Genomic DNA, 23,808 nt, shown 5'->3' with positions numbered 1-23,808 from the left:
TCCTCTCTGTAAAAAATCAATAAAATATATTTAAAAAAAAAAAAAATGATGAGCTTAGGCTTCTCACTGTTGGAAAATTTAGGGATAAGCCAGGGGAGGAGGCTAGAATGATTTCTGTGGTGATGGGTCAGAGTTGAAGACATTAGTATGAACTCATGCTTACCTTAATATAGTTTCCTACATATAGAAATATTTATAGATATGTGTGTATACACAGATAAGTATACACATTATTTCCTTACTCTGTGGCTAGAAAAAATGAGGCCAAGAGCAATGAGCCCAAGATCTTAGTTTCTAATACTCTCCAATGAAAGGGACCAGGGCTCCTTGGAGAAATGGCTGATTCTAGGACTGGAGAAGAAATGAAGAAATATCAAGATGAGTCTGCAGCATCTTATTGAGCTAAAAGGTAAGGAAGTGATCTGAAAAAAAAAAAAAAAAAAAAGCAAAATAAAACACAACACAATCCCTTACACAATGATGGAGGGGTTGGGAGGTTATGTCAAAAGGACACAGGAACCAACTGAAAGTGCTCCCAATGACTAAAGCCTGAATAATTTCAGCAACAAAATAAAGTATCAGATCATAACTGAAAGTATTAAGTAAATACTTATAAGTCTATACTTGCATAAATAAATAATTGAATGAATAAATGGTGGAAATAAGACAAGTTGCCCATGTAGAAAAATTCCAAGGAGGTGGAGCATAACTTCCCACTCATATGTGAGCTGTATATAGTGACTTCATTCAAAAAGAGTATGGAGCCCTGGCAGGTGCAGTTGGTTGAGTGTCGTCCTGTATACCAAGAGGTCACTTGTTCTATTCTGGGTCAGGGCACATGCCAGGGGTTGTGGGCTCAATCCCCAATAGGGGGCGTGTTTCTCTTTCTCTCTCCCCCCGCCCCCCCGATAAAAAGAAATCAATTAAATAAATTTTACAAGAAAGAGTATGGAAAAGGGCATGTATTAGTTTGCTAGGGCTGCCATAACAAAGTATCACAGACTGGGTGGCTTAAACAACATACATTTACTTCTCACTTTTCTGGAGGTTAGAAGTCCAAGACAAGGTCTTGGCAAGTGCGGTTCCCTCTTAAGCTCCCTGGCTGAGTCAAAATTAAACTGACAAAAACAGATTAATAGGAGAAAGGGCATGCAAACTCATATTAAATTTTACATGACATGGGAATGAAATGAAGACCCAAAGAAATGGCAAAACCTACTTGCTTTTATATTAGGTTGAACAAAGAGAAATAATTGAGGAAAAGTGACTAAACTATGTGAGGTTAAGGAAGAGAATTATTTTAACCCTTTGAGTGCCAACCAATATCCTAGGAACTATGCTAAAATTGCCAAGGCATTTTTGCTGATTTTACAGCAGTTTAGGAAAAAAATTATGAATCGCAAGTAAATGAAGTTACATATTCAAAAACTTAAGGAAACCTTTACTACATTGACATATTTAGCAATATCATCATCACTAATAAAAGCAGACTTAGAACTGGATGCCATTTCGAAGCTTTGATAGCGCTCCCGGTACTTTTGGCGAAAGACAGGAGGAGCGCGATCATGCTCCCCAGCACTTTAGGAGTTAAAGTCTGTATAGAATTCTCTTGGCCTCAACTTCTAGTCCTTGGTGTTAAGAATGTTACTTTCCTTGTCGTATAGGGAGGATATCTTTCATACAGAATTTCACCTGCTTTTAAGAAAAAGTAGGAAGGTTAGTGTGTTTTTCTTGTATTTGCTGTTTTTCAAATATCCCTTGAAATAGTCCCTATGCCAAAGCAGCATTACCATGGGGTGACATGCCCTGAACATCTCCATCAGCATCTCAGCACTTCTCAACAGTTGGGGGAGGTAGGTATTGTCCCAAGGGCAAGAAAACAGAATGATTATTACCTTACACAGGGCACGAAGGAATGCAAGGGGGTAGAATTCAAGTCTCTTAAATCTCAATCCAGTGCTCTTCCTATTTAATAATAGACAAAGATGGTAATTGACCATACCTTCACTACGCTTCCCATTGGCTAATCAGCGTGATATGCAAATTAACCGCCAACAAAGATGGAGGCTAATTTGCATACTGCAGGCAGGGTGGGACAGCGTGAGCCACCATCCGGCCCCGTGTGCAGCCCTGTCCCCAGCCGGGACCCCCATGTGCCGCCTAAGCCCTGCCCCTAGCCGGGACCCCTGTGTGCCGCCTAAGCCCCGCCCCAGCCGGGACCCCTGTGTGCTGCCTAAGCCCCGCCCCAGCCGGGACCCCCGTGTGCTGCCTAAGCCCCACCCCAGCCGGGACCCCTGTGTGCCGCCTAAGCCCTGCCCCGCCTAAGCCCCGCCCCCAGCCGGGACCCCCATGTGCCATCTAAGCCTCGCCACCAGCAGGGACCCCATGGCGACCTGAGAGCAGGAAAGTGCCGCCCATAGGCAGCACACAGCAGGGCCTGCCTCCAGGTCGTCATGGCGATCCAGCGATCGGTGAGCAGGAAAGTGCGGCCTGCAGGCAGCACCCAGGTGGGCCTGCCCCTGGGTCTCTGTGGCGATCCGTGAGCAGGAAAGTGTGGCCTACAGGCAGCACCCCACCCTGGCCACAGCTCAAGGGAGAGTACAACATTCAGTGGAGGCCAGGAGCCTGAGAGATCAACACAGAGGGGCTCCTGCTCCAAGCCTCCACAGCAGACACACACACACATACACACACACACACACACACACACACACAGAGCGACTGCTCTGAGCCTCCTACACAGCTGGGGGCAGGCCCCTAGCAGGGACACACACACTCACACACACACACACAGCGCCTGCTCTGAGCCTCCAATGTGGCTGGGGGCAGGCCCCCAGTGGGGACACACACACACACACACACACACACACACACACACACGGGACGCCTGCTCCGAGCCTCTGCTGCCAGACTGTGGACGTCAGTAGGACATCCACTGAGGGCTCCCGGACTGTAAGAGGGGCAGGCTGGGATGAGGAAACCCCAACCCCCAGTGCACGAATTTCGTGCATTGGGCCTCTAGTTTTAAAATATTTATATATTTTTATTTATTTCAGAGAGGAAAGGAGAGCGAGAGAGAGATAGAAACTTCAATGATGAGGAAGAATCACTGATTGGCTGCCTCCTGTACATAGAGCTCCTAACCCAGGATCGGGAATTGAACCGTGACCTCCTGGTTTATAGGTAGATGCTCAACCACTGAGCCACACTAGCTGGGCCAGTGCCCTTTCTCTGTTGTACTGGTCATAACTGCACATGTGATCTTGTTTTATGTTTGGGCAATAAAGGTGGGACCCCGAAACATAAAGGTTTGGTTTTAGAATGATAAGGAACACAGAGAATTCTATAGGACTTTGTACTCTGTAGCCTTTACCTCTGGTACCTCTGAAGAGACTATGGGCAGTGAGCAATGGAAGGAGAGGCCTGAGTTCCAGGGAGTGAGAAGTGGCCTCTCCGTCAATGATCTTCCTTCAACTACACATGCAGGACACACACAACCAAGGGTGCAGCCTTAAGAGATGGTCTTGATAGACACCATCCCAGATTCTCAGGACAGGCCCTTGGCACCACTTAGAGTTCAAAGAAATAGGGTGAGCACACTAACAACAAGCTGGGATTAAAAAATATGTATATACTAGAGGCCCAGTACACGACCCCTGTCCAGCAATCGGGGCCCATCAGGGCCAAGGGAGGTTGGCAGGAGGTTGGCTGGCCACAACCGGTTGACCAGTCATTCGGTTGCTTAGGCTTTTATATATCTACTAGAGGTCCGGTGCACAAAAATTTGTGCATGGGGGAGGGGGCCCTCAGCCCGGCCTATGCCCTCTTGCAGTCTGGGACCCCTCGGAGGATGTCCACCTGCTGGCTTAGGCCTGCTCCCTGGGGGATTGGGCCCAAGCTGGCAGTCAGACATCCCTCTGGCAGCCTGGCAGCCCTCGGGGGATGTCCACTTGCCAGCGGGGAGCAGGCCTAAGCTGCAGTCAGACATCCTTAGCGCTGCTGAGGAGGCAGGAGAGGCTCCCATCACCACCGCTGTACTGGCAGCTGTCAGCCTGGCTTCTGGCTGAGCAGAGCTCCCCCTGTGGGAGTACACTGACCACCAGGGGGCAGCTCCTGCATTGAGCGTCTGCTCCCTGGTGGTCAGTGTGTGTCATAGTGACCAGTCATTCCCAGTCATTCTGCTGTTAGCGTCAGTTTGCATATTACCCTTTTATTATATAGGATAGAGGCCTGGTGCATGGGTGGGGGACGGCTGGTTTGCCCTGAAGGGTGTCCCGTATCAGGGTGGGGGTCCCGCTTGGGTGCCTGGCCAGCCTGGGTGAGGGGCTGATGGGTGTTTGCAGGCTGGTCACACCCCCTTCAGGGTGGGGGTCTCCACTGGGGTGCCTGGCCAGTCTGGGTGAGGGGCTGAGGGCTGTTTTCAGGCTGGTCAAGGATCCCCTTTCCCCCCCTCCGGCGACGGAAGCTCCCAGCCTCTCCTTTTTTAATTTTTTATTCTGGGATTTATTTACCTTCTATAATTGAAACTTTGTAGCCTTGAGAGGAGCTCAGAGCCAGCCAGGGAGGGCAGGAGGGAAGCTTGGCTTCCTTCATCACCAGGGGCAACCCACTCCTGCTCGCTCCAGCTCCGTGGCCATGGCTGGCTGAAAGCAGGTATCTGGGGTTTATTTACCTCCTATATTTGAAACTTTGTTGCTTTGAGTGGAGCTCAGAGCCGGGGCAGCTGGGAAGCTTGGCTTCCTCCATCATTGGGGCAACCAAGCCTCCTGCTTGCTCCAGCTCCGTGGCTGCTGGCTGCCATCTTGGTTGGGTTAATTTGCATATAGTCACTCTGATTGGCTTGTGGGCATGGCTTAAGGCATAGCGAAGGTACGGTTAATTTGCATGTTTGTCTTTTATTAGTGTAGATTGCCTTTTATTAAGTGTAGACAGACATGGAGAATAATCAACCCAGTAGTGAAAGTGTGGGTGTGAAGGAGGCAGATAGAGGGTTAAGACACCATGGGGGTGGGGATGCAAAGACCATATTCTTATGCCTGAGGTGCAGGGATAACAGTGAGTAGACTGAATGCTGCTTCTGAGATTGAGTATTTTATACAGAGCGACATTGTAGGTGTAGACCCTCCACAAAAGCCCTCAGGGGGCATCCGGATGGCTTCAGCAGGATTATATATGGTGCAGACACACCCAGACCGGGAACAGGGCGAGGAAGAGTCTGGAGACAGGGCACCTCTACAAACACATAGGCCCAGGAACAGGTAGGCTCCTGGGCTGCCTCCCCCCCCCCCCCCCCCCCCCACCGGGACATCTTGCTTCAAGGCTCACTTAAGTGTCTGTGGCTTAAAGCAGGCCGCTCTGCTTTGGCATCATTACCTGACCCAGCCGCAGATACCAAGGTGTTTGGGGGACCTCGGTGACCCTTTATCTCAGATTCTCCTCCCTCCCTCTGCTGCCAACAGGGCTCTTGTGGAATTCTAGGTCATCCTATGGCCTTCCACGGACCCCGCCCCCCCCCCCCCCCCCCACCTCCTTTAGCTAGAAATGCTTGTAGGACAGGAGAAGCAGACTTTTACCTGGACACCCTCAGTGACACCAGCTACCGCCGCCCCTTGCAGGGCTGGCTTACTCCGCACGGTTCCGGGCTCGCTTGGGGCAGGGGCGTCCGGGGTGCACCGCGAGTGACCTGCGGGCGGGAGACCTGGGGCTGCGCGGCGTGGCCGGACAGCGATGCTCGGAGCCCGCAGCCGACGGGAGGCGACGTGAGCCCGCGAGAGCCCGGAGCGACCGCGGCAGCCGCGCTCGAGCGCAGCCTCCTCCCGTTCCCACAATGCACAGGGCGGCCGCGGCGGCAGCATCTCCGGCCGCCGAGCGGGCTGCGGCGGCGACTCCGAGGACCCCGGGCACGCGGGGCGCTCGCGGCTGCTCGCGGGGCGCCGGGGAGTGATGGCGAGGCTCCCGCGGGCCGCCCGCGCCTGAGGCGCCCCGCCCGCCCGGCCCCGCCCGGCCCTGCCCGGCCCTGCCCTGCTCCCCGCGCGGCTGCCCGGGCGCTTCCTAGTCGGCGCGGGCGGCCGGCAGGCGAGGTGCGGCCTCCGCACTGGCGGGGGGCGTCGGTGCCGCGGGCGCCATGGCCGCGTCCCAGCTCTACACAAAGGTAGGGGGCCCGCGGGGTGGGGAGGGGGCCCGCCGCCGGCTGTCAGCTGGGCTGGGGGTGTCGAGGGCACCACTCCCTTTCCGAGCATTTCCAACCCCTTCCCCCCGCCCTACCGCCTGCGCCCGCGGAGGCGCCTTCCTCTTTCGGGCGGTGAGGATGGTGAAGGCGGCGGGGGAGGCCGGCCTCGCGGGTATCGCTGGCCCGGGCCACGCTTGTGGGGCTGGAGCGGAGCGTGTTTCTGGACCGGAGGCCGGTGTGGATCAGTAGGGCGGGCCCGGGGCAGGATCGCCCAGCCCTCCGTTCGCTCCTGGAAAAAATCCTGGCGGGTGGGAGATGCTTGTCAGATGGGCCCTCCCTTGGGGACACGCGCTTAAAATAACGTCTGGGGTTGGTGCGCGGTGCCGCTTGCACTGCCAGCCAGGCTTTCCGTGGGATTATTTGGAACCCTGCAGACTGTCGCCAGCCAATATCCACCCCTAGTCGCCGGGTGTCAGATCGCTGCCCTCGGGTGGTGAGCCCCGGGGTGGTGAGCCCCCGGGTGGTGAGGCCCCGCGTGGTGAGCCCCCGGGTGGAGAGCCCCTGGGTGGTGCAGTCGGATCAGCACCAGCTCGTTCACGGATTGGGATGGTCCTTACTCATTTGTCGCCGGGAGTTTGCAACCTGCATGCAATCCCCTTAGAGCCTTGTTAGGCTCCATGTCTTCACCCTCCGCTGGGGCGAGTCCTTTCTTCTGGGTTTAATTTAAGGGAAGTGGCATCCTTTTCTTTGTAATACGGACACCAGTTTTCTCTGGGTCTGGAAATCTCTAAATGGCATGTTTTGGAAAACTGTGCCTTTGAAAACTCTTCTGAAAATTTGTCTTGGGCAGTGAGTATGTGGAGTCATGGCATTTTATACTGTAACTCATAGGTAGGTAGGTGTTTTGCCAGCTATTAATTACCTCTAATTACAATGAACAGAATTGCCCTAACTTTGCAAAGTTTGCATTTGCAGCAGAATCTCCATTTAAGATCCTGGAATCATTGTGTCCAAATGTGGCCCAAGTAAGCTCAGGGCCCATGTTGCAGCATGTTTCAGAGAAAAGAGGTCTGGACCCAACCTCAAGAGAACTGGATCCCATCCCCGGGCCTTGTCACTTACTCTGTGACCTTGGGCAAGTCCTTAACCTCTTCAGTAGATGGAGTTAATTATACCTGCCCTGCATCTCTTACAAGGCTGTCCTGAGGATTAAGCTTAATAAACAGGAAAGCTTTTTGTAACCCGTGAATTTCTCTATAAGTACGAGATGTTCGATTAATTTCTTCAACCATGAAATGAGGAGTTTTCATGAAACATTCTCTGGACCTCTTTCCTTCCAGCCTGGTTTAGAGGCTGCTCAGTTGGAACTTCTCTCTAAACCTGGTAATTTCTTTAGGCATTGTAGATCTCTAATGTATAAATGAATACAATTGGAAACTGACTCAAAGTTTCTTTATTAACAAACATTTATACAGTGCCTACTGTGCCTGGTACTGTTCTAAGTGCTTTACAGATTAACTCATTTAATTCTTATAATAAATGTATGAGGCTGCTACTAAGAAATATCAGAGTCATTTTCACATGAAGAGATAAAGATCTGTAAACATTCCTTCACTGTGGTGAGGAGTCCATCCTTGAACTGCCTGACTAATTGTAGGTGGGTTAACTAGAGACTAACTGCATAATAAATTTCTCTTGGATTTTGGATTTGCTTTTTTTCCACCCAGATAATCAAGGGGTGGGGAGGGAGGTACTGTGATTTTTCAATTGTAGCTTCATTCATCACAGTCTATTTTAAAATTACCTTCTAGTCATTATAAAGACAGACTGATTTAGACATCAAGACTGAAGTTGAGCCCTGGCCGCTGCGGCTCAGTTGGTTGAACGTTGTTCCGTGAACCAAAAGGTTGCTCGGGTTGGGATTTTCTTCCTCTCTCTCTCTCTCTCTCTCTCTCCCCCATCCCCTCTTTCTCTAAAATCAATAAAATATATATTCTATAAAAAGACAAGTTGAGCTTAAGCCACCTTCTTCTAATATACTTATGCCCAAGAATAATCTGGTCACTTGGCTATTGTTGATTAATTCTTTGTGTGAATGGACTTTAGCTTAATGGTGGGCAAAAATATTTATTGAGCACCTCCTAGGTGCCAGGTATCCTGTTTAATGTTGAGAGGTTCTAACAATGAAGAAGACACAACCCTTTCTGTCAAAGGGCTCACAGTCTGCTTTTTATATTCCTGACCAAATTTGAACCTCCAAGGGCATAAATAACCTGCTGTAACTCAACAGCAAGCAGACAGCTGGTATGGTATTAGAAGTTAGGGAATAGGTTAGGATATGGGGAATGTTAGAATGATTCTAGAGATGAAAGCTTGAGTATTGATTATTAGAGGAAGAGGACAGTCATTAGAAGTAGTATTAATGGATAAACACAAGGATTTTTCCCTTGCAGAGGATTATAGGAAAGGAAGTTCTAGGGAAGATAACTAGGAAAGATATATTAGTGACATGCCATCATTGTGGTATTCAACATAGTAGTTAAATCTGAAAAGTGCCCCTTTAAAAACATCATTCGTCCTAGCTGGTTTGGCTCAGTGGATAGAGCGTCGGCCTGCAGACTGAAGGGTCCCAGGTTCGATTCCGGTCAAGGGCATGTACATTGGTTGTGGGCACATCCCCAGTGGGGGGTGTGCAGGAGGCAGCTGATCAATGTTTCTCTCTCATCGATGTTTCTAACTCTCTATTCCTCTCCCTTCCTCTCTGTAAAAAATAAATAAAATATATTTTAAAAAATGTCATTCACCTAGTCCTAGCTGGGTAGCTCCGTTGGTTAGAGCATTGTCCTAATAACACTAAGGTTGCAGGTTCCATCCCCGATCAGGTCACATACAAGAATTCAACCAATGAATGCATACATAATTGAAACAACAAATCCATGTTTCTCTCCCTTCCTCTCTCCCTTTCTTCCTCTCTCTGTCTAAAATCAGTCAATAAGTAAAGTGGGTAAACAATAGTTATATTGTTTTTCACATGTATTAATAAATATATCTTCATTTAAAAAATGCCATTTAGAGCGTAAAGGCAGATTTTGCTGTGTGATTCAGATCAGCTCTTATTACGGTGAAAGGCATGAGACCATTCAATTTATTCTTTTTAGCTAATGATAATGGTTTTGTCACAGCAATTTAGTAGGGCTTCTATTTTGTAAATTTTCCCAGCATAAACATTTTAAGGGCAACAGTTAGGCTTCTAGGATATAACATTTCTGAAAACTAACATTTTGTTTAAAACATGTTTGTTGGCCCCAGCCAGTTTGCCTCAGTGGCTAGAGCGTTGGCGTGTGGACTGAAGGGTCCCAGGTTCGATTCCAGTCAAGGGCACGTACCTCGGTTGCAGGTTTAATCCCTGGCCCAGGTCGGGGCACCTGGGGGAGGCAACTGATGGATGATGTGTCTCTCACATCAGTGTTTCTCTCTGTCTCTCCCCGTCCCTTCCACTCTCTCTAAAAATCAGTGGAAAAATATCCTCGGGTGAGGATTAACAACAACAAAAAAACATGTTTATTGGTTTTAAAATAACAGATTTATTGAGATATAATTCACATACTATATATACCATTCGCCAATTCAATTGTTTTTAGAATGTTCATAGAGTTGTATGTTGATTTGTTTTTAGATCTACCTGGCTTGTTCCAGAAAGAATTGAAGGTGGCTATGATATATTTTGAAAATATTTGCTAGTCTTGACTTGCCAGTGGATATCTGAATCATAACATTACCCATAGATGCTTTCAGCAACTTCAAAGGATTCAGTGTATGTGAAGCAAGGTTTATTAATGAGACCTAGACGGATCACTTGCAGCAATAAAATGTCATGCTAGTCCTCTTTGCTTGAGGTTCCGAGACACCATGGATAGCACCATAGGTACTGTGGAATGGCCAAGATTACCTGAAGCCGTTTCATTAGGAGTCGCCCTGCTGAGTTTTGTAACAGTGCAAAAAGGACTTAAAGCCCCCGCTCTGGAGCCACGTAAACTTTCCTAGATGAAACAACTGTTTAAGCCAGTCGATTGTATATTTGTAGCCTTCCTTTCCCACCACATTCCCTCATACCTACTGAATCTATGGTCAAGATTTTTTCTGGGATAGTTTCAATTTTATATTCGATGCCATTGTTCCTTTACTATTAATCCTGGAAATTTTAGTATTTTGATGTCAAAATTACATTTCTCAGCCAGCTTCCAAAATCTTAAAGCAAAACAGCCATCTCATCTCTGATAATTTCCTCGAGTCTTTTGTCACGCCCCTTCCATCCACATTTCCTCCTGATGTCCCTAGGCCTGTTGACTGCACCACAGTTCTAGTCCTTCAGGTTAGAAACCTCCACAGCTTTTACCTTGTCTCTTTACATTATACAGCTTCTTTACCAAGTCTAATTTTACTTGACATCCAGCTGACAGTTCTGTTTTTGTTGTTGTTTTGTTTTAAATATGTTCTTATTGATTTTAGATAGGAAGGGAGAGGGAGAGGGAGAGAGAGATAGAAACATCAATGATGAGAGAATCATCGATTGGCTGCCTCGAGCACACTCCCTACTGGGGATTGAGCCCCCAACCTGTGCATGTGCCCTGGCCGGGAATCTAACCGTGATCTCCTGGTTCATGGGGTGACACTCCACCACTAAACCACATCATGTGGGCCAGTTCTCTTTTTAATGACCTGTATACATTTCCACCTTATTCTAGTTATTTGTGTGTATGTCTGCCACTCCCACGCTAATGCAAGCCCCCTGAGATGCTGATGAGAGTTTTGTTCACCTCCTGTAGAGCCTGGCTCAATGTCTAACACATAGAAGGTGCTGGTTAAGTATTTATTGGATGAATGAAAGAATACATAGAAGAGGGATAGACTGCAAATAAGGGTTTAGGATGATTAGTCCACTTGTAGGAATGCAGCAGGGTATAAAGAAGTAGTTAAACAAGTAAGCACATTTTCAGGCATGTTTTACAGGAGTAATAATGAGAGCTGGGACTCAGGGAGACCAAGGAAACTTGCAGGAAACAGACTGTGAGTGATGAAGTTCTGGTAGACTGAGGCACAGAAAGTTGGGAAAGCAGGGGACGCATCTGAGAGACAGCTCTCTGTGGTGGGTTAGACATCGGATGGGAAGGAGAGGAAATAATGTAAATTAATGCTAGAAACTGGAAACTCATTTCCATTGCATCATGAATTTTTGCCGACTAGAGAACTTTTAAGTTACTCAAATACTTCTTTAGACTGCTGGAGCAAAGCAGAACACTCATGATTTTCTCTTGAAACGTTATTGTCTCTTGAAGTGTGTGAAAGTTCAATGTGTTGTCCAGTGGCTAAAAGGTTACAAAGAGGTTCTAATTTATTGAGAGTTGCTACTGTCACATAAACAGTTTAAATCTCTGTGATGCTTTTATCTTTTCAAAGTAGGGGAATGGTGGAGGGAGATCTATGAATGGGGTTCCAGGGATTTAACTACAATCTCCAAAGGGTTGGGGAGTGGCGCTAACTTTTATAGGAGAGTGTGGGAGTAGAGAAATGAACCCCCTTACTTTACATCTTCTCTTAGAAGGCAATTTAGCTTCTCTGTTTTTCATTTTTTGATTGATTTTACCTCCATCGGGAGAATGTAGGGGCATGTGGCCCCTGGAAGGTGGACTTGGATTTATTTGTCTCCATTTTTGGCGGTTCCTAATGAAATATAAGGTATTATTGGAAGTGTAAACTCTCAGCTGATCAATGGAATAAAGTCTGGCCCTCAGTAAAGTATTGTGGGCAACTCCACTCCTCCCACTCCATCCTGATGGGCATGTCCTCTGTCCCACAGTGGTCTTCCTAGACTTGTTCCATTTGTTTGCCTGGGGTGTTTGTCCCCCATTTTCCTCCAGTGCCTGCCTCTCTCTGTAATCAACTTCACTGAGATATAATTTACATGTAATAAAATCCACTGATTTAAAGTGTACACTTCAATGAATTTTGACAAAGATATTTTGTCAAGTAACCACCACCACAAACAAAATATAGGACATTTTTATCATCCTCAGAAATTCCCTTGTGATTAGTTTCTCCTTTTTTTTTTTTTGTAAAATATATTTTTTATTGATTTCAGAGAGGAAAGGAGAGGGAGAGAGAGATAGAAACATTAATGATGAGAGAGAATCATTGATCAGCTGCCTCCTGCACGCCCCCCACTGGGGATCGAGCCCACAACCCGGGCATGTGCCCTTGACTGGAATCAAACCTGGGACCCTTTGGTCCGCAGGCTGACGCTCAATCCACTGAGCCAAACCGGCTAAGGCTTAGTTTCTTCTTTTTTCTAGCTTATTTAGAGAGTTTACTGGAGTTGCATGTGCCCACCAGGGCAGAGAAGAGTTGTTTGTTTTCAAAAATAGATATTATGGTTCCACCTTAGCCCAACCCGTAGAGACACTGAATACAGAGGCCTGACCTTGGGACTCACTCCTGTGGGGTGTCATTCAAGTGGGAGGTGGGAGTAGATGGAAAGTGGTTTGGGTGGTTGATTTATTCTTTCCTTCACACACTTAACCCTTTACCTTTCATAATGGTGTCTGCACTGGATGCCTGTGTCCTTAGGTCCTTAGTGTACTAAATGTCCTCTTGTCAATTTTGCCCTTTTATAGTGCTCCTCCCCCATCTGCCTTGGCTGTGCTGTCAGTCTGGGTTTGTGCTGATACAGATTTCTGAACTGCGCAGAAACGTATCCCCGGCTTCTCTTCTGCCTTCCAAATTCTGAATTTCTCTGCTAATCCCTCTTCAGCTGGAAGTCTCCTTACCCAGAAGCATTAGCATTAAACATCTTGTAAAACAGAGGCTTGTTGCCAATTGTAGAATTTAGGGATGATGTAATTATGTTTCAAAATAATGACTCTAGGACTTGATTGAAATCAAGGGAGAAATGTGTTTATCCACCTTTGAGTGTTCACAGGGACCATCTATCTACCTCCTTTCGCCTGAGGTGCTGCTGTGGCCTAAAAACATGAGCAAAATGCTAGCCGGGATGGGGACCAGATACAAAAAAGACAAGTTTTGTTTTGTTTTGTTTTTTTTTTTTAATTTGTCCTTGGTCACTCATACAAAAACATGCATTGTCCTGGCTATGAATCCTGTGTGTGTGATTGGGGTTTCTACTTTTGATAAATACATGCTGAAACTAGAGGATTTTCAGAATAGGAGAAATAAAATGAATCTGGCTAGTGAAGTGGCTAGACAAATTGAAAGGGTAGAACTTTGGTTTAGAAAGATGAATGTGAGCTTGCAAAATAGTGAAATATTTAACACCAAGAATGGTAGAAGTTTTTAACATCAAATCTCAGTTCAGTAGGGATAGTTGTTAAATCTTAAAATAAATAAATATATGTAATTTAAAATGAATTTCTATCTCAAACATTAAAGTTATATTTATGAAATTTATTCCTTCAAGTTATGGTATCAGTTAAGATGTAGTACATAAAGAGAAGATTCTGAATAATTCATAGATGATAGTTCTGACAAACTGATTTACCTAACCTCTCCTTGACATTGTTAAATATAGTTTACCAGCCTGAACTATTTTAGTTGGAAATAATGGAAACCCAACTCAAAGCCAAAAAGGATTTTATGAAAGTGTAGGCATGGCTGAATTTAAGGCTCACACGTGGTCTCTGAGGCTCTCTGTCACTGGCTGTCATGTTGGATTGTGCTGTCTGACCTTGGTTTCTTCCCCAGGACAGCTCCTTTTGGGGTGAAAATGATGGTCAGTGGTGACTGTAGATCACATGATCTTGTAGCTCTGGACCTGGAGGAAGAGAGCCGGGAAGATGACTTGCCTGGGGTCACATGCCCTCTCCTTTCACTGTGCCGTGTAGGCTGTGGGGAGGAATATCATGAGTGGTCATGTCATGCTCACCCCAGATGCCGGGGGGTGGACAGGGATCAGCCACCCCACCAAGTCCCACTCAGACTTGGTGGGGTGGCTGAGAGCTATTCCCATCAGAAGGAATAGTGCTGGTCGACCAGAGAACTACCCCTAGTTGATGTCCACTGTGAATAAATCACCAAAAATGACAAAGTGATTGAATTCTGTCCTTCCTTTTCTGCTCTTTGATTGAAGATTGGGAGAATTTTGCATATACAAGAGGCTATTGGATATCTTTCCTTAGAGAATCATTTTGATTAAAAAAAAGAAAAGGCATGGAGAATCATACAAGCAAGTGTTATTAAAACCATATCAAACATTGAAGATTTGAACATTATTTTGCAACAGTCTTAATTAGGGGACTGTGAACCCTATATTACCTTTCCTTCTAATTGCTTTCTCTGCCTATTTCCTCAGCATTTTATTTCCCATATTTTCTTCACACCCTTGCTTGCATACATTATTCTCTTCCCCATTTACACCTAGAGATAAATTGCAGAATTTCTTATTTTCCCTTTTGGACTGTCTGAATTGTCACTGAATTCATCTGCGGTATCTTTTTCTGCTCTCTTACTTTCTACCTTGTCTTCAACTTCTTTATTTTAAATATGTTTTTATTGATTTTAGAGAGAAAGGGAGAGGGAGAGAGAAATAGAAAACATTGATAAAAAACATCAACTGGCTGCCTCCTGCATACCCCAACTGGGGCCCGAAGCTTGAGCATGTGCCCTTGACCGGAATTTAACCTGGAACCTTCAGTCCCCAGGCCAATGCTCTATCCACTGAGCAAAACCAGCTAGGGCATTACTATATTCATAATGGTAATTTTTATAATTCTTAAACAACATGTATTGTGAGAATTTTTATATCATTGAGAATGTTTTTTAATGGCTGCATGATATTCTATCATTTGGCTATACCATAATTTATTTACTGCTGGGCATTTTCACTACTATAAGAAATGTACTATGATGAGCATCTTTGTATATAAATCTTTGCTTGAATTAGTCAGTTTTAGTCAATTTTAGATTCTAAGTCTTCTTGGCTAGAGTTGGCATTTATATTTATGCAGGATAGGGTATTCAGATTTATTTCATTTTAAAAATAGCACTTTTTATGTACATTGCTTCAGGGCCTGGCTGACCAGATGTCTATTTCTGTGAGATACTTTCTGGCATCCAGTACCTTTATTCTGTTTTGAGAAATTCTCTTACAGTAAAAATATATCAATTTATTTCAAAATTTAACCTTTTGGGAATCAAAAATAATTGAGAGAAAAAACATGAAGCTACTGCTCAAGAGTCTAAACAATGTAATTTTAACTTAAAAAATACCTGAGAATACTATGTTGTATACCACATGTCCTCCTAATTAGAACAAATTGCCATTCGTTTGGAATGGTCATGATGCTTTCAGTGGGCAGTCAAGGACCTGAGAGACCTTCAGCATCACTAATTGCTTTAAAACAACTAGAATGGATCAAAATACACTAAGTGCTAAAGATAGCACCTGGAATGGGATCTTCATAGGGCTCAGAGGTGTTTTGGGATTTGTGAGATCTGCAGTTTGTTGCTGTGCACAGCAGTCCTCCTGCAGGCCTGGTAGCCACAATGTGATAGAAGGTTGATTGTGTGGATTCTTAGATATTAAAACATAGCAAACTGATTTGAAGCCTTGGCATCCTTGGGAGTTTCTTTGCTTTTCTTCTTTGATTTTTACCTTATTTAGTTGTCATTTGTTTTCTTCTAAAAACTGTAGCTTGCATAAATGCATGATTACATGGCAGTATCATTATCAAATAATAATGGCTTAAATTTACCAAGGCCTTCCTGTGGACCAGACACTAATCTGAGGGCTTTGTTACAACTGTTCCTTCCTTGGTTTCACTGTTTCCCAGTGCCTGAAAGAGAGGCAGTGCATCACAGCAGTCAGGGACAGGGCTCTGTCTACACTCAGTTTGAATTCTGGTTTGAATCCTGAATTTACTACTCACTTGCTGTGTGACCTTGACCAAACTACTTAACCTCTCTGTGCCTCAATTTCCTCATTTTTATAATTATAATACCAACAGCATTTATTTTAATGATAATTAAATTATTTAATTATATGAAAATGCTTAGAATAGTGACCAATATGTAGTATGCACTTATAAATATTAGCTGTTATTATTATTATTATTATTGGAGCTATAGCTCCCATTCTCCTTCCTCTCTGGCTGCTTTGTCTCATAAGCTCACCTGCCTCCTATTGCCCCTTGCATATTGGTGTTCCTAGGCTCTGTCTTTGACCTCACACTCCTTCCCATTGTGATCCACTCCTGAAGAGTCAAATACCAGCTCTGTGCTGAAGACTTCCAAATCTCTGTTTCTAACCTACTTGCTCTCCCTACAAACCTAGATCCCTACAAACAACTGTCTTACGAACATCATTACAAGTACCTCAAACCTAATATATTCAAAATTGAACTTATCGTCTTCTCCATCCTCTACTCTACTTAACCTCTATGTCAGTTTCATCTGTTGATGGGATAATAATAGCACCTACTTCATAGGGTTGTTATGTTCATGCAAAGCACTTAGAATAAAGCCTGGTACCAATTAAGAAGTATTAGCCACTACAATTATTGTTATTTGTATTTCCTGTCTGGAGAAATGCAACAACTTTCATCCATTCACCCAAACTAAGATCTTATTTATTCCCCCAACCCAAATGATTCGTTACCATTTCCTGGTACAATTCTTACTCCACTTGGGTCCTTAATATTTCTTTCCTGGATCCCGAAACAGCTTCCTAAGCAATTTTTAGTCTTACCTCCTATAATCTATTTTTTGTTCTGCTACCAGACTGATGTTCTTTATGTAACATAAATATCTGACCATGCCATTCACTGTCTGGCTTGAAATTCCTCAGTGATTCCCCCATAGGATTTTTGTCTCGAGAATAAATTTGTTTGTCCCGGCTGTGGTTGCTCAATGGGTTGAGCGTCGCCCCATGGACCAAAGGGTCCCGGGTTCGATTCCCAGTCAGGGCACATGCCGGGTTGCGGGCTCTATCCCCAGTAGGGGGCGCGCAGGAGGCAGCCAATGATTCTCTCTCCTCATTGATGTTTCTATCTCTCCCTTTCCCTTCCTCTCTGAAATCAATAAAATATAGATATATATTTTTTAAATTAAATCTTTATTGTTCAGATTATTACAGTTGTTCCTCTTTTCCCCCCCATAGTTCCCCTCCAGTTGGTTCCCACCCCACCCTCTGCCCTCACCCCCCCCCCCACTGTCCTCATCCATTGGTGCACGATTTTTGTTCAGTCTCTTCCCGCATCCCCCACACCCCTTTCCCCCAGAGAATAGTCAGTCCACTCCCTTTCTATGCCCCTGATTCTATTATATTCACCAATTTATTCTGTTCATCAGATTATTTATTCACTTGATTTTTAGATTCACTTGTTGATAGATGTGTATTTGTTGTTCATAATTTGTATCTTTACCTTTTTCTTCTTCTTCCTCTTCTTAAAGGATACCTTTCAGCATTTCATGTAATACTGGTTTAGTGGTGATGAACTCCTTTAGCTTTTTCTTATCTGTGAAGCTCTTTATCTGACCTTCAATTCTGAATGATAGCTTTGCTGGGTAAAGTAATCTTGGTTGTAGGTTCTTGGTATTCATCACTTTGAATATTTCTTGCCACTCCCTTTTGGCCTGCAAAGTTTCTGTTGAGAAAAATTTTGTTTGTGTAGTGCTTCCCAAACTTTGGTGTCCATTTGCATAATCTAGGAATCTTGTTAAAATGGAGATTCTGATGTAGGTCTGTGATGGGGGCCAAAACTGCATTTCTAGCAACTCCCATGTGATGTCAGTGCTGCTGGATTGAGGACCACACCTTGAATAGTGAGGCTGTAATGCACAGGGCTCCTCCTTCCCCTGCCTTCACCCTGGGCCTGCCTGGTCTCTTGTGTTTACCTCTTGGCATGCAGGATTTTTCTTTAAGGTCAGGAGCTCTCCAGGTTGCCTTCTCCCTGCTTTGCAGCATTCTCCTTGCCTGGCTTTCTCTACTCCGTTTGTGAGTGAGGTCTTCCAGACCCCAGTCTGGGTAAGATGTTCCATCTGTGTGTTCATATAGAACACTGTTTACCTCTCTCCTGACACCACTCTGCATTGTAACTGTCTGGCTCCTCAGTGCTTTTCTGAATCCTCTAAAGACAGTGGACATATATCATTTGTTTTGTTTTAATAAAAACTATATTGAGCTATAATTCACATACCATACATTCATTTAAAGTGTATAATTCAGTGGTCCTCATCTGTTCTTTGACCTAACATCTAGAGCAGGGTTTGGTACATAGTAAGTAGTAAGTCCGTGATTGAATGAATGAATTAATTAAATGACATTAAAGTACCATTGTAAAGTTTTCCTCCAATGTTCTTCTTCTTGTCTGTATTTTTTGGGGGTTTAACATGTCAGCATTCAAATAATCTTATTTATTCATCAGTGACTCCATGAGCTTCCTTCTCCCATCCTTCTTTTTGGCACCAGAGATGGGAACCACTTTATTCTTCTCTTGGTCAGTTTTAATGCATCACTATAGTTAGCTTTCCTCAGTTCTCTAGTGCTTCCAGTTCTCCTTTTCCATTCTGTAATGACTACTTACCCAAAGCATAGATGCTATTCCCCAGCTCAAACCCCCTGACTGGTCCCTGACCCTCTCCTCCTTCTACCCTAATTATCTGTTGTAGAATTAACTCATTCCTTATCATGACGTTCAAGACTGTGATTGTTTTCTAGCCCTATTCACTTGGCTTGGTCTCAGACTTACTGAATGTAGTAATTTGGAATGCTTTTTACTTTTTAAATTTAAAAATATATTTTTATTGATTTTTAGAGAGAGGAATGGAGAGGGAGAGAGAAAAACATGTATTTGAGAGCAGAACATCAATCAGCTGCCTCCTGCATACCCCTTATGGGGGATTGAGCCCGCAACCTGGGCATGTGCCCCAACCGGGTATTGAACGAATGGACAAACTTTTTGGTGCATGATGCCCAGCCAACTGAGCCACACCAGCAAGGGCTGGAATGCTTTTTAAAATGTAGATTCCTTCCACCCATGAAACAGGAGATCACAGTTTGATTGGTGATTCTCTCTCATCATTGGTGTTTCTATCTCTCTCTTCCTCTCCCTTCCTCGCTCTGAAAAAAAAAAGAAAGATTCCCTGGTCTTGCCTCTAAAGACTCTGAGCCAATAGGCGTTGGAGCCCCAGGAATCTGTATTTTTAATCAACACCTTAAGGGATTCTGATTCAGGTGATCTATGGAACTCCCCTTTGTGACATTGAACCAGCCTTGCTGCTTGGGCCTGTGTTCTAGCTTTGCTTGACTTTGGACTTTCTTCACCATACTTCCCTCTTGCCAGAATCCCCCACCTAATAAATGCTCAATAAAAATTAGTTGAATTGAACTATTTGCTGAGTGTTGGTGGTAAGTCTTTTTAAAATTGTCAGCCCCCCCCTCCCCCCAGGCTATCCTTAAAGTTTCACTTTTAATAGAATACGTGGGAAGACCTGGCACAAGGTAGTGACCCACTAAATATTTTTGCTATTTTTAAAGGTAACTGGAAAAACTGTATCCCTTCTATTAAAACTTACTTCTACGGTAAAAGATATTCCATTACCTTTACTAATAATAGGTGTGAAATAGTATAAGAAATGGCTTGCAAAATTACTTTGGGAGCTATTTTTCTTTAAAAAAGTTTTTTTAAAACTATAAAATAATATTTAGTGCAGAACCTTGGAAAATTAAAAAATACAAAAGAAAAAAATTGCATGCAATCCATTATCCTCAGATATTCTTAACATTTTGATGTACATCCTTCTAGTCTTTTTTCTATGTATTTTTTCTCTAGCAAAATGGTGTATTTTATGCATATTATATTGTAACAAGTTTTTTTTTCTCTAAGTAGTATATTGTGAACATTTTCTCATGTCAACACATTTTCTTCTACAATATTTTTTTATGGCTTTTGAGTATTATATTGCATGAATTAGTCATGTTACTCAATCAGTCCCTTATGATAAGTACTTCCAATCTTTTGACAGTTTATACTTACACTCAAGAGAACCAAAATTCTTTGTGTGTCCCTTTAAAAAGAAATTAATTGTAGTTAATGAATTTGACTATAATTATAAAACATCACATTTTTTATAACAACAATATTGGTACAAAAAGTTGGTGGTTATCATCAATGTTAAGATTAATCTAGTTAGAGCTTAGAAGGACAAAAAAACCACCACAGGAATATCAAAGCACTTAGGAATAAATCCTTAAATATAATTACAGTTTTGGGATCTCAGAGTGTCAGTCACAGTCCACTAGAAAGGAATTGTCTAAACCAGTGATGGCGAACCTATGACACACGTGTCAGAGGTGACACACGAACTCATTTTTTTGGTTGATTTTTCTTTGTTAAATGGCATTTAAATGTATAAAATAAATATCAAAAATATAAATCTTTGTTTTACTATGGTTGCAAATATAAAAAAATTTCTCTATATGACATGGCACCAGAGTTAAGTTAGGGTTTTTCAAAATGCTGACACAAAGAGCTCAAAAAGTTCGCCATCACTGGTCTAGACGACAGAGGTAGATAGATCACAGGCCAGGTGAATCACAGTGTAGGTTAGCTCCAACTTGAGAGGACAATGGACCTCTTTCTCCTCTAGTATTTTGGAAGCCATATGGTAGAATGAGTTACATTGCAATCTACACGTTCATATACCTCCCTTTCTTGTTGGTTGAGGAGACTATACCTGACTAATGAAAGCCACTTAGGATCTGACAAGCCCCTGCATCCATGTTTAATGGTTGCTCAGAAACTGTTGCTTTAGAAATGAAAAGGTTAATTCAGGCTAAAGGGAGAAGATTATAGCAGAGAAAGTTTTGCAAGAAAAAACACATTTACTAAATCAAGAGAAGTAATGTGGGGAATAGTCTCTGAAACATAAGACATCTTGAAAGCTCTGAAAAGGAGTCTTTTTACTAAGGTATTTCCAATAAGCATCTCCCACCCCTTGATTTACAAATACTGTAATTAAATGTGTGTTGTTGTTTTTAACAAGTTTCCAGCTAAAATATGTCTGGGAAACTGTCCAGAGGTTGTTGATAGGAGCTCGGCTCTTCAGAATATGCCCAATTCCCTTGGGGCAGAGGTGGCACCTTCTTGGGTCCAAGAAATTTTCGAATCTGTGTCAGGAAAGTTAGAAGAATTTGTCAAACAAGTGAAGTTGCTTCTGCAGTCACTGCTCCCTGGAGTCATCGAGGTCCAGTTTGTCTTTTGGAGCTGGGGCCTCCACTGTAGGGTGTTTAACAAGGATCTGGACAAAACATGTAGAGAGCAACTTACTAACTGGTTAGAGTAAGGATTGGGATGTCTTATCTGAGTTTATGAGAAATCTAAGTGATGGGGATATTCAGAAGTAAGTCAGTACCAATTTAACCAATTTGCAAGACTCAGTTGTAATCTGTGCTATTCTTTACATTAAACTGAAACAAAATAATTTTTTTAAGGTTAAACATCTGTATTTGTATTTTATTGTTTTAAAATATATTCTTTTGATTTCAGAGAGGAAGGGAGAGGGAGAGAGAAATAGAAACATCAATGATGAGAGCATTGATCTGCTGCCTTCTGAACGCCCCTTAGTGAGTATTGAGCCTGTAACCCGGGTATGTACCTTTACCAGGAATTGAACCATGACCTCCTGGTTCATAGGTCGACGCTCAGCCACTGAGCCACACTGGTTGGGCTCTCCTGTATTTTTATTTGCCTTGCTTATCCATTGGCTATTTTTTCAAGATTTTCTAAGGTAACTGTCACAAACTATATTAAAATTTAATAAATCTGAATGAGTAGAGACCGAATTAATTATTTAAAATATATATGGGTAAAATAGATGGAGTAGTACTGCTATACTGATTCCAGCTTGAAAATTGCTTTTGTTGGGCAGCAGTTAAGGTTTTGTAAGTATGAAATTAATAGATTGAGTTTATTGAGAATGTGGTCGATATATAAACAGAGTCTCAGAGCGCTGGAACTGCTTCTGTGCATGCTTTTCACTTAAGTCAACCTAATTCCTGAAGTAGCCAGTTGTCCTTTGGTTTTCATTCTTCTCTGCCTGTGCACAGGGGCATCAGATGCAGCTGGAGCTTAAAGAAGAAGGGTCATGTTAATTAATTCCAGTGAAACACAAACTGCCTCATAATTAATGGAACAGCAGCCTCATTTAAAGACCTTAGACCTTTTTTTCTGCTCTTCTATTTTTTCAAGGACTAGAGAAGGAGAATGGCACAGATTGTTCACTTGAGACTGTTTTAAGCTATTGATCCATTTTTACAGTCTTCATCTGATGGTTCTCTTTTCGACAGGGATCATTCAGGTCATGTAGTGATTTTCTCTTGAGGCTTTCTGTCTTCTGTGACAGTTTCCAAGAGAGCAGTCCATGAACTTTGGCTTTGTCAGAATCTAAAAATGGCCTCTATTTAATGTTTTATTTATAGATATCATATTTTAGTTCAGATACAGTGCCTAGCAAGCAAACATTTGTGTGTACAAGTACGGTGGCAAATACCAGGTCAGGTTGCCTGCTGGGTTATTGGAGGGAAGAAGAGGCTGTGTATGTTCCCATCACTGTTCTACTCAGCTAATCGCACTATCAGCTGATCTTGCTTTTATGTGGTTCATTTTTATTTTGTCTTCCAAATAGTTAAGGGATGAGGGATTGTGGACAGAGATAGCCAGAGTTAGGGAAAACCAGGTTGAGAAATAACTAGGAAGTTCCTTTCCCATGTGTGATTATCTCAGTTTTCAACCCAACATTCTTGTAGTAAGTAGAAGCTTCTATCTTGTGACCTAACCTTTGAGGATACTGCCTTTGAGCAAACTAAGAAAGTTTAATATACTTCTAATTTTAATAGATAAAAAGGGAATAAATGGAAATTAACATGTAACATATGGTTTGCAGGTTTTTGACATACAAAAAGATATATATTTCAATGTGTTGTTGAAAATATGCTCAGGATCTTATATGTGTTCAGGAGCTAAATTTTTGGGAACATAGTAATAAAGATGTAAAGAAAAAAAAAAGAAATAAATAAAATAAAACAAAAATGTAAAAAAATGCCGAGGAAAGGGTGGTTTGACATTGAGAGATTCGAGTATGATTACCAAATGTGCTACCATATTGTGTGGGGCAAATAGGGTTATGTGCTGGGAAGGGAAACAACCTGATAACTCAGGGGACTAAAGACTTGTCTACAAATAATATTTGCCATTGTGCTGTAGAGATAGCAACTCAAAGTAGTAGATGAAATGGGAGGGATTAGAACAAAGAAGACTAATATAGATGTATAGTTTTGTTATTTCTACATTCTCTTTGTGTTGTGCTTTTTTTCTGGTTGGTTAGCTTTCCAGATTAGTTGTAATTTTTACCTAAACTTTCTAAATTTAGCTACAAAATCTGTTTGGATTACCTGACTATAGGTTTTTGAAAAATGTGATTTTTAATACTATGAAAAGAAAGAGAAAAGACTATTATAATATATAAACAAGATTTAAACGTTATGAATCTGAATGCTTAAAGAACATATGTAAAAATGAATGTGAAATACTGAGGTCAAATAAAGTAACAAGCAGTAATGTGATATGGTT

The 23,808-nt window shown here is 43.1% G+C and overlaps 1 protein-coding gene across 7 annotated transcripts in view; it reads left to right on the top strand.

Annotated features, from left to right (window-relative positions):
- Positions 1–6,002: 6,002 nt before the first annotated feature.
- The window catches only part of MYO5A (myosin VA), a 200,662-nt gene continuing 182,856 nt past the window's right edge, over positions 6,003–23,808 (top strand). For all 7 annotated transcript variants that reach the window (XM_036301823.1, XM_036301814.1, XM_036301793.1 and 4 more), the window contains exon 1: positions 6,003–6,151. In XM_036301823.1, the coding sequence (XP_036157716.1) occupies positions 6,125–6,151 (27 nt within the window). In that variant the 5' untranslated portion in view covers positions 6,003–6,124. The remainder of the gene's footprint in view (positions 6,152–23,808) is intronic.

This window comes from Myotis myotis, unplaced genomic scaffold (genome assembly GCF_014108235.1).
Source record: "Myotis myotis isolate mMyoMyo1 unplaced genomic scaffold, mMyoMyo1.p scaffold_m19_p_1, whole genome shotgun sequence".
Classification (NCBI taxonomy): domain Eukaryota; kingdom Metazoa; phylum Chordata; class Mammalia; order Chiroptera; family Vespertilionidae; genus Myotis; species Myotis myotis.
This window is presented reverse-complemented; position numbering and strand designations above follow the sequence as displayed.